General features: G+C 31.6%; 2 protein-coding genes across 2 annotated transcripts; one reads left to right on the top strand and one right to left on the bottom strand.

The window, feature by feature from the left end:
• Nucleotides 1–1,968: 1,968 nt before the first annotated feature.
• LOC124839772 (high mobility group B protein 7-like) lies at nt 1,969–3,595 on the top strand. Its single transcript, XM_047315688.2, has 8 exons — nt 1,969–2,130; nt 2,340–2,422; nt 2,508–2,553; nt 2,643–2,756; nt 2,845–2,902; nt 2,994–3,038; nt 3,123–3,212; nt 3,311–3,595. Exons 1-8 carry the CDS (start codon nt 2,036–2,038, stop codon nt 3,377–3,379), a joined length of 600 nt encoding a protein of 199 aa, XP_047171644.1. The 5' UTR covers nt 1,969–2,035; the 3' UTR covers nt 3,380–3,595.
• Nucleotides 3,596–3,960: 365 nt separating this feature from the next.
• LOC124839771 (Leucine-rich repeat (LRR) family protein) lies at nt 3,961–6,489 on the bottom strand. Its single transcript, XM_088097590.1, has 2 exons — nt 4,388–6,489; nt 3,961–4,281 (listed from the first exon to the last, which is right to left on the bottom strand). The coding sequence occupies exons 1-2, from the start codon at nt 5,940–5,942 to the stop codon at nt 4,118–4,120; spliced, it is 1,719 nt and encodes a 572-aa protein (XP_087953716.1). The 5' UTR covers nt 5,943–6,489; the 3' UTR covers nt 3,961–4,117.
• Between the last annotated feature and the right edge of the window lie 4,809 nt (nt 6,490–11,298).

Genomic DNA, 11,298 nt, shown 5'->3' on the forward strand with positions numbered 1-11,298 from the left:
TCACGTTCGTTCGACAACTTCCACACCTTCTGTGAATCCAACACAAACAAAAGTAACATATGACAAAAAAGTTGAAACATGTTATATGCCAACAGTTACTTAAAAGAAATGCAGTTATAGTGTATATTATAACTGCAATTATTATTGGAATAAGAGAAAGTATAAACGTGTCAGTCTATCTATTTCTTACCACACTGGTTTACCCGGTTAAGAGTAATGACCCTACTTTTTCTCTCTCACAAAACACGACAACTGCCACATCAGTTCCTAGGAAACAGGAAAAAGCCACCCTTCAAACTTCTCCTCCAAGCCATTCACGAAACATAGATACACAAAAGATTCATCTTTCTGCATATATAATACCAAGGAGTGTTAGCTTGTTCTCATCTCCTTTTGTTTGTCTGTCTGGTCTGCTGAAGTGGAGATGGTTATGATGTGTGGTTGTTGTTTTGAATTTGAATCTGAATCTGGGGTGGTGGCTGTGAAGTGCAGGAGAAGGAGTTGGTTATGGAGGTTGAGAGCATACATGAAGAGGCAAATGAAGAAGAAGAAGAAGGGTTGTTCCACCAAGAACAGCTTTAACTACGACCCTCTTAGTTACTCTCTCAACTTTGACGATGGCAGTTTTCTCTTCTTTTGTCCCACCCAACACCTTCCCCATCACAATATGCGACGATGAAGATCTGCAAGTTAAAACTCACTTCACTTTTTCCTTTTGGCTTCTACGTGTAATTTTTGCTTCATGCATATCTGTTGTGTGTATCAAATGGGAAGAACTTCAGTGTTACTTCCTTTATCTTTTCATTAGTTTTTTATGCTCATAATCTTCTTATAAACGATTAGGCCTTGTGATATCAGAGTCACGATCACTCTCTGATATCAGATATCAGATATCAGATATCAGAGTTATGCAGTGCAATAGACAGCACCAGCTTCTGCACAATGCAACGTTCTTTCGTTTTGTGATTTTTTTTTCCACATGGTTTTTCCACGATAAAATTCTCAATGTGAGTAATAAAGAGCTTTATTTGAAAATCTTATAAGGGGTTTATTGCAAAGAAAAACGATTTTACTTTTACTCCTCTTGTTATTAATCAATGTTATTGTAAATTTAATTTATTAATGTAATAATGTTTATAACTTATAACATGTAAACGGTTTTTTTGTTTTGTGCTATCGTAATTAGTATTTGTTTTTTAATAAATCGTAGGTGTTTTCGAATTCAATTTATTTGTAAATTAAATAAATTTGATGGATGGAACTTGTAACCAAAGTCTTAAACAATAATTATTTTTTAAATAAAATGACTCTTGAAAAACGAGAAAATATTATTGCTTTGTAATAACAATTAAATTTAATTATGTATATAACTCACCGCCCTTAGTACGTGTAATTCTCAACAATGTTTGTTATTTTATATATCAAATTCGAGGAGGCTTAGATCAAAAGATGGGCTTCTTGCACCTCCATAAATTTTCCATGCACTTCATACAAATGATATTCCGTTTCTACCCTTTCTGAAATCTGAGAGTAAAAAATGACCAGAAAGTTATTCAATTTTTCGTTTATACAACTAGAAGTCATTTTTAACTTCATTACGTAATTTGAAATTCGTTTTTCTAAAAGATAATAACTTTTTAAAATTTACAAAAATGAGATTTTTTTTAAATAAAGTGCTGAGACAATTTTATGGAAGTAGAAGTAGAAACTACCCTTTTTAAATAAAAAACCTTGACAAATTAGCCAGGGCCCGGAGAATGGCCCAATAACGGAAACTTGACAAAAATTGTTGCAAGGGTCCACTTTAACAAAAACGATGAGTGGGCCGAAAATGGATCGCGCGAGAGTGAAAAGAAGGAAAAAATGAAATGAAAAGGAAAAGCGCGGTTATTGGCGCTAAAACGAAAAGCGTGGCTATTCAGTTTTCCCTCCTTTGATTTCATACTATATATTGCAAATTGCGAATTGGAGCCTTTTGTGTTCTTTCTTCGAATCAAGTGAAGTGTGAAGTTGCAGAAGGAAACTGCGATTAGCAATGGCATCTCAGACGAGGAAGAGAGTGGACGCGGTTGATTCTCGCTCTGCTTCCGTTCTTGTTCGCGCTAAAGATGGCAGTGCTTTTTCGCGATGGTTCGTTACTCCTTGTAACTTCTTTTAATTCGTTGGTCTAAATTGATTACGTTGTTCTTAATATTATCCTTTTAGGTTTTGGACTTTATTTTGCGATATTGTTTATTCCTTTTGTTTACGACGCGATGAAATTGTAGAGCATCTTCTACTTCCAGCTTTGTTATTTTTGTTTGTTGATGTGAGAGTGTATTCTTTTTGTTTCTTTGCAGCGGCGATTGCAAGAAGAATGTGCCAGTGGCGCTTATCGACATGCACAATTGCAGCCTTGAGGCTAAAATCAAAATGAACCTTGGTACGAGTTTTATTTTTTATTTTTGTCTTAGTTGTTTTGTTTTTCAGTGACTTCGTATTAATTTTGTTGTTGTTTGGTTATTCAGATGCGCAAGTTGTGGACCAGGCTGCCGACGCTAAGAAGCAAGAGAGGTAATTTCTCTGATTCCTTCTTTTTCTGTGATTTGTGCTTAAGTGTTTTGGATTGCTCTTATTGACATTTGATTCTTGAAATTGTGTAGGAAGAAACCGAAATCTAAAGAGCCAAAGGCAAAAAAGGCTAAGGTAGAGAAGGGAAAGAAGGTCAAGGATCCTAACAAGCCTAAGCGTCCTCCCACGGCCTTCTTTGTCTTTTTGTAAGGAATATTTTGTTTGTATGTGGCTGTGCTACGATTCCGTGGTTTGTTTGCCTGTGCGTGTGATTGATGTAATTATCTGTTGCAGGGATGAGTTTAGGAAAACGTTTAAGGAAGCTAATCCTGATTCAAAGGATGTTAAAAGGGTATATTAAATATGCTTAATTCCTTCTTTGCTTTAACCAAGTGAATTGTAGTTGACATTTATTGGTTGTCTTGTCTGTTGGTAAATTATAGGTTGGGAAGGAGGCTGGCGAGAAGTGGAGGTCAATGAGTGAGGAAGTAAGTAAAAATGTTGTGTAGTGTTTGTGTTTCTTTACTTGTTTGATGCTAAGTAATGTTCTCGACATGCCCTTGATATTTCAGGATAAGAAGCCTTATTTGGATAAGGTTGCTGAACTCAAGGCAGAATATGAGAAGGCTATGGAAAGCTATAAAGCCGGTGAAGTTGAAGAAGTATGTTTTTCTTTTATATTCATTCTGTGATCATATATTTCATGTTATTTGTTCATTGTTTTTGCTCTTTTGTTCTAACTAGGTTGATTTTGGTGCAGGATGAAGCTGGATCTGATAAGGAAACTGCTGTAAAAGAAGTGGAAGAGGAGTTAACCGATGAAGAGTAGTGATGGCGCTTTGGCACTCCTTAGAGTTTATAAATGTTATGGAAAGGCTGCTGAATTTCGTAGTCAGACTAGGTTGTAAATTTTGATATGTTTTAGTTTGGGGCTAACGTGTAGGTGTTTCTTTTTAAAATGCTTTTGAAATCCCAGTGCAACATTTTGTTTTTGTAATGTTCCCATGAAATATTTGATGAATAGTAGCCACATTGTTTTCTACAAGAGACTGATGCCTTTTACTTTTGGACCTAGCTTATTTTACGTTTAAGGTAATTGATGGATTACTGTGCGTGGCCGATGCCTTTTAGTTTGGTTTCTTGTTTATTATATGTTTAGGGTAATCGATCGATGTATGGTGTATGGCTACAGCTATTCGTGACATTGACATGTGCGTAGCATTCAGTTGTAGGAGTTGCTTTGCGTTTGCTGGCTTGATTCACGCCATGCTTTTCTGGATAAGATTCTTTGAGGACAGGGTGCTCTTCAGCGCTGTGGTCAACCTTTAAAAGCCAGGTCCACATGTACCGGTGTTTACTGTTATATTTTTTAGTGTGCCCACACAAAAAAAGCCGTTGAGACCATTCTAATTTACAATCTAAGCACGTAATAAAATGAGTGCATATTTTATTAGAAACAATGTTGAATTATAAAATTGAACTTGCATTGTGGTCGACCTAGAAAAGAAATGCCTATTCTATTTTGCTCTATGTAACAATGGTCGCAGGACATGAGCATTTATATATATTATATATAGTATGATAGAGTCAGCATCTCACTGACCCATGCTTCCGTGTTTCTTGCATGGTTGTAAAGGTTTGCCACATAAGCACAAGTTGTGGCCGTAAGCAACCGGTCGAAAGACGTTGAATGGTCGGGTTTGTGGTATTTCACCACACAGTCTGTTTGCCCTGAAATTTGCATGCTTTAGGCTAGTTAACTGTGATAAACTACTCGGAATTTGGCCAGTTAATCCATTTATGGATACATCAAGCCATTTTAGTTTCAGCAACCGACCTAGACTTGAGGGGATGGTTCCCAATACGTGATTTCTTGAGATGTCCAGTCTCTCAAGATATACCAAATTTGAGATAGAGACTGGGATAGGACCTGTTATGTTGTTGCTTCCCACGTTTAGTACCTTCAAGCTTGAGCCTTCCACAAATCCTGGAACGTGTCCCGAAATGAAATTGTTTGACAAGTCAATAACCTCCAAAGAGCTGCTTGTCCTGTTATTCACTATTGTTGATAATGAACCCACCAGCAAATTTGCATGCAAGTCTATGGAAGAGAGCTCCGTTGGCAACTTGATTGCAGATATGTCAAACCTCAACTGGTTGTTGGAGAGCTTGAGCTTTTGCAGGCCGGACATGTTAGTGAAGAAATTTGAAATACCATCAACCAAGTAGTTGTCTGATAGGTCTATGGAGCTCAAAGAGTCTGGTCTCGTGAAGTGTGGAAGATCTCCCTTCAATTTGCACCCAGCAAGATGTACATCTTTGAGTTGCTTGCTTCTGATCCAATCAGGAACAGTTCCAAGGCTGAGGTTGTTGTAAGACAGGTCTATGGACAAAAGGGAAGGGATGCCCTTGGTAGGGATTACTGGTAAGGGATCTGAAAGCCAATTACTCGATACGTTGAGATACCAAAGGTTCTGTAGTCTTGATATGGACAGTGGAATATGCCCTGTGAGCAGATTGGCACTGAGTTGAAGACTGGTCAGGGATTTCAGATTTCCAACCTGATCTGGAATGTTCCCTGTGAGCTTGTTATTGCTCAAGGACAAGTCTAAAAGATTCACGAGGCCGAACAAGGAAACTGGAATTTTTCCGGTTAGAAGGTTAGAGGAAAGGTCTACGTAAGTCAAATTTTTTAACTCCCCAATAAAATCCGGGATGGGAGCTGATAACAAATTGTAGCTGAGATCAAGGTATTGCAAATTTATAACGGTTTTAAGACTGAGGGGGATAGGACCAGACAGAGAATTTCTTGCTAAATTAAGCTGGACAAGGTTTCTCAGACCCCCAAATGTTGGAGGGATCTGTCCTTTCAGATGGTTTCCAGCGAGTGAAAGGGACTGAAGCAAGGATAAACGACCTAAACTCGGAGGAATGCAACCCCCAATGGAATTGTCATCCAAAATTAACTGGGTAAGGTGGGTTAAATTTGAGAAACTATTAGGAATGGGTCCTGTAATATGCTTCATACCACTTATGATCATTACCTCCAAGAAATGCAAGTTGCCCAGAGATGGAGAAAGAGTACCCTTCATGAACGTTTCATCATCTCTCTCCGGCCTTTGAATCTGCAACATGTTTACTCGTCCTGTGGATGGATTGCACTGAACTCCCTCCCACCCACCATCGCAGCAATCTCTGCCCGTCCACGTGGACAGTGTTTGTGACGTGTCCTGCGAAATGCCTGCTTTGAAGCTCAGAAGTGAAGCCCTGTCTTCTTCTGAACAGATTGGTGCCTGCGGTGTTGAAGACGATGACTCTGACACACTTCCAGAGAACTGACCGAGAAGTGAAAATATCAGAACAAGGTTCAACACACATGTCCCAAGTTGCATTTTTGGAAGGTGGGTCTGTTGAGACGAGGGATTGGTGTGAAGTTGGGATCTGAGAAGAGAACTTTGGGAAATTTGAAAAGAAATTTGAAAAGAAGAGTGAGTATAATTTAGGGAGAAAAAGAAGAAGGGTTGAAAAAGTAACAGTGGGACATTGGGGTTCTTATTGTATTATTTCACGTAGAGAAGAAGGTATAATGATGATAAAAATGGTGAAAAATAAGCATTGTAATTTTGTTTGTTGGAGATCTGCATGCAGTTTCTGATATTTATAGATACATAGTCAGAGAAGAATGAAAAGAGCTTGTGAGTGAAATGGAAGGGGGATTTTACCAGCGAGCCTGGGATCAATTTAAAGAACTTCACATGGAAATTTCTGACCGTTTGATGAATCACGAGGATCCTTGGTCTATTTGAACGTTGGAGCGCACCAGATTCAAATCAAATTCTTTCCACTCTCCTATTTTCTAAAACAAAATTCACCTTCTCGTAAGTTTTATTATTTTCAATTTAACCAATCTTTTCATGATTATATAAATATTTATGTGTATTATTTATTACATGTAAGTATTGAAGAACCTAACCCTTGATGTCATTTTCTTTGAACACATTCCATTTGTTTTATTGGTTCTTTTATTCTTTACTTAGAGTTCTTAATCTCTTGAGATTGTTCTTCTGGACTTCTATTTTTTCCTGTTCCTAGGAAATTAACCTATATAATTTTTTTTTAAATAAGCTAATATATTTTAAAACATGATCATTGTGTAGTGCTGATCAAGAATAACAATTAAGCTTTTAATTTCTTTTTTAATTATTTTAATCAACTATTGTAATTAAATCAGAATGTATTGACAATGCTATGTAGTCATCATACCTAGAGACCTAATATTTTTTATATTCAGAAAGTAATTCGTAAATGTTATTGAATAAATTGACATATATAATAATTTGTTGAGTTATATAATTATATGATTTTTTTATTAGTTGAAGGTTTAAAAAAATACATCAATAAGAAATGTGTTACTAAAATGTTGAAAGGAGAGAATAGAAAAATGAAAAAAAAAAAAAGAATGGCCCACGACAAACCCCATTGAGGCGACAATAAATTGGATGTTTGGTACGCCGCACGTTCATTCAACTGTATTCTTAGTTTTTAAGCAAAATAATGAAAAAAAATAGTTGATAATTTTTAATATATATAATTAAATATGTATTCCATATTAAATTAATATAAAATATATATTTTAAAATGAAATTATACATCATTACATTTTAAAATTTTATAAAATTCATAAAATATTTTAATAAATAATATATGAAATACTTCTTATTTTTCACTGTGATAAACATAATTCCATGTTAGACTATAATGGGATTTCCTGGAGAGAATATTTTATGAGTTTCGTAAAGTTTAAAAATTAAATAATTTAATTTATAAACAAAATATAATTATGTATAATAATTGATAGAATTTTAATGACGTAATTTTTTTTACCGTCACAATGTATAAAACTTAAGCATTTTTTAATACTAATACCACCTTTATTTTTGTTGTATTTTTATAGGAAAATATCACATATTTAAAAAAACAGTATGCTTTCATAATTATTAATGGACTATTTTTATAAGTAAAATAGTCTTTTTTTTCTTAGAATTTTATGTTTAAATTTAATTTCTATGTATCATGTCATGACAATAAAGTTCTTTACACTATGAACAAATAATTGATTATGATATATAGTTATTAAAATAATTACTGTAAATCTACATTTTTTGACATATATTGTAAAAGATCTTAAGCACAGCAGACACTGATTAGATAATTTATTTTCTCGTTTTTCAGATTTAAAATTTCCACATGTACTGTTCTTATTATTTTAAAATAAAAACAATAGAATATTTGTCATTCTCTTATAAATTTCTGAATAATGACTAATGACATTAACACAGGAAAATTTACTTCAAATTTTATTTGAGAAATTAAATTTATTCATAAAAACGGAGACTCGGTGTTAAATATGAGAAATAAAAATAAAAGAGGAGTAAAGTTAATAAGAAAAAATAAATATTTTTTAATTTAAAATTAATTTATAAAAAATTCAAATAAATTTAATTTCTTTTATTAGCACTTTTCTCATTAAATAATTATAAAAAACATGTCAATTGTAAACTTGTATTTGTTTATAAGGATTTACTCTGGTAGAGATATAAAAACCAAAAATATATTAATTCCATCTAAATAATCTCATTTTCATCTCTTTTTACTTAAATCCACTCATTTCCAGTGTTTTAAATCCATCTTCAAATCTTATCATAAAATAAATCATTACACATAATATAATATTTGTTATTTACTCGTGCCATTGAATTTGTAAGAAATGCTACCTATCATTCTCTCTTTATTGTTTATTGTTTGTGCAACTTTTAATTTGAAAACTAAAGAAAAAATAGTGTAACATACAATAAATGAAAGGTAAATAAAAAACAATACAATGATTAGTATTTATTACAAAATTCAGTTGCTAAAATGAACATTTATTCTTAATAAAGACAAAGCTAAAGACATGATATTTTTAGTAGATGGAAGTGTCTCTTGTATTTTTTTTTCTTATGTTTATCAGTCTTATTTTAAGAAAAAGTAATGGAAAATTTATAAAGTATCTTATAATAATAATAATAAAAATAATAATAAATAAGATTAAACTCTGATATTTATAATCCATGTTTCGCATTTTGGATTGGCTTACTTTATATATGATTGTGTTACTGTCGTAAAACTTTAAAAACCACGTTTAAAGCAAAAGATGCAAATAATATATACATTTTTCAAGTATGCTTAACATGTAAGAAATGATAATCCAAACATGTTATAATTTGCATGTCACAAACGTCATTAACAATAATATCATTTTCTTCATTTTCTTTAAAAGAGTTTTCTCCACTAGAAATAATTTTTCTTCTTCAAAAACTAGTATTAATAATAGATTCTCTACTACATTTTTAGTATTAACAAATATATGAAAAATCAAGGGTGAAGTTTCTTTTTTCAAAATTTTATAACTTTTTTTAGCTAACTTTAAATAATTTATTTAAATATAGATCTTATTATTTATTTTTTTGAAATCATGATATGATGGAAAAATAGGTACATTATTTGGTGGATTCCTTCTCACTAAATAGCATGGAACAAAATATCACTATTTATTTGTTTTTTAGAAGCAGGATGAATATTGACTTTTCTCTATCAATAAGCATACTTAGCTTCCTTCCTTCAACACAATTTCCACTCTTTATCATATGAATAATATATATATATATATATATATATATATATATATATATATATATATATATATATAAAACATTACAATGTTCTATTTTTTGCTTCATCTTTAGTTTATTTTTTTATAATAATTTAATTTATAGTAATGACACGAGCCTTTAACAAAAATACTAGAGCCGTCAAAATGGGTTGAAACCCGTGAGCCAACCTGGCTCACTACGGGTTTGAGCCGGGTTGGGTTGAAAAAAAATGTCAAATTTTTTATGCGAGCCAATTTTGGTCCTGCTCACTAAGAACCCGGCTCACATGGGTTGAACCCGTGGTGGGTCGGGTTGGCTCACCAACCCACCTATTTTTTTTTAATTAAATCAAATTAATTAAATTAATTATTTAAATTCTATTTTTTTATTAAAATTAAATTAATTATTCAAAATGTATAACTTTTACTTAGTAATATGTCTTTAATTATTAGTAAATATGTCTTTAATTATTTATTACTTTGTGTTTCAATATTATTAGTTAACACTACTTTTTATTGTATTGTAGATAGAGATAAAGAAGAAGATGCTTCAAGAGAGCATAATCCTATGGATTTATTCATCCAGGACTCCAATTTAATAAATGGATAATTTATAGATTGGATAATTCAGGAATATATCATTTGTTTTATCTTGTTTTTAGACCTATCTACAAGCATGACAGTTTTATCGTGCCTATATATTTTTGTTAACGGCCGTGTGTTTATTCAGATTAATGTGTTAATTTTATTTAGATGTGTGCTTTACTAAAGATGATATCTTAAACAATAATTAAGATGAATTGATGTATGAATATATTCGAAACTTGTTGTAATTATGCAAGAAATTTGCAAGCACACAATACTTTTTTTTTACCCACCACTTTTGATGATGGAGAGAATCTTTTCTTTTTCTCTTTTTTTTTATATTTTAATTTTTTTAAGGGATCTTAATTATCATTATTCATAATATTATGATAATTGAATATTTTCATAGTCACCGAAATGTTGAAAATGACTTTCCTTTTGTTGTGAAATGTGTCTTTCAGTATAATTTTCATTTTTTAAAAATATTCATTATTTATTTATCGAACAACACTGTCTTCGAGTGTTGCCATGGTTTCAGAGATTCTGTCTCTAGCACTGTATAATTCTTACTGAAAGTTTGCCAAGTTTTTTTCTTCTTTTTATTTTTGGGATAAAAATCCAATTATAAATCATTGTGTACACAATACATAAAGATTTGTTTTTTTTTTTAAACGGAAATGGTTTTGAAAATTTAATTGTTTCTTCTAAAATATTATTTTAATGATTGTAAATTATTTTTTACACACATTAAATATAAACAATGTTTATATAATAATAACGTCTTCTAAAGATGTAGACAGACTTTTTGTGAAAAAAAAAATAACACAAATGCGTTTTTAATAAATCTATAAAAAATTTAAGATATCATCTTTAATTAAAAAACTAAAGATAATAAATGGATGAGTAATTATACTTATATAATGTACATTTTATTTATTTTTAATCATCATGAAACTTTAAACTCATCTTAAATTTATGATAGATAATTGAAAATTTCCAATAAAAGTGGTAAAATAATTTTTTGTGTTCTCATGACTTTTTTTTGGGTGTGTCACCAAATCCATCGAAGTTAGGTTCTATAAACTTCACTCATAATAATGCAATAGTAAAAGTAAATATTGGTGTGTTTTTTTAGAATTCTAGAGTTTCTATATGTTTTCATGACAATTGCAAACTATGGCATAAATTATAAATTAGTTAATTTGCCATAAGTTTAAGTAAGTGTATTTAAGAATATAATATCGAATTTAAGACACCCTAAAAATGTCTATTGTGATTAGTACATTTAAATTGCAAAAGTAGAAACTGAATTAGCATATATGTTAATTAGGTAGTTGTTATTTTAACCTTAGTGATTTACATTTATAAAAAACTAATGAACTAATGGGCCAAGCAGCTTGAAGAACTTTTGTAGCAAAACATGGAAGACAAGAACAATTAGAGACACTATTCATTGTTCCCATAACAATCAC

Source organism: Vigna umbellata, chromosome 8, assembly GCF_029865625.1.
Source record: "Vigna umbellata cultivar VRB3 chromosome 8, Vumbellata_1.0, whole genome shotgun sequence".
NCBI classification, from domain to species: Eukaryota; Viridiplantae; Streptophyta; class Magnoliopsida; order Fabales; family Fabaceae; genus Vigna; species Vigna umbellata.

Bases quoted from the DNA above. Each gene is read 5' to 3' on its own strand.
- LOC124839771 (XM_088097590.1), bottom strand. From the start codon at position 5,942: ATGCAACTTGGGACATGTGTGTTGAACCTTGTTCTGATATTTTCACTT. The intron at 4,282-4,387 runs GTCGGTTGCTGA...TGCAAATTTCAG, and splicing joins AACCATCCCCTCAAGTCTAG to GGCAAACAGACTGTGTGGTG.
- LOC124839772 (XM_047315688.2), top strand. From the start codon at position 2,036: ATGGCATCTCAGACGAGGAAGAGAGTGGACGCGGTTGATTCTCGCTCT. The intron at 2,131-2,339 runs GTTCGTTACTCC...GTTTCTTTGCAG, and splicing joins GGCAGTGCTTTTTCGCGATG to CGGCGATTGCAAGAAGAATG. The intron at 2,903-2,993 runs GTATATTAAATA...GGTAAATTATAG, and splicing joins ATTCAAAGGATGTTAAAAGG to GTTGGGAAGGAGGCTGGCGA.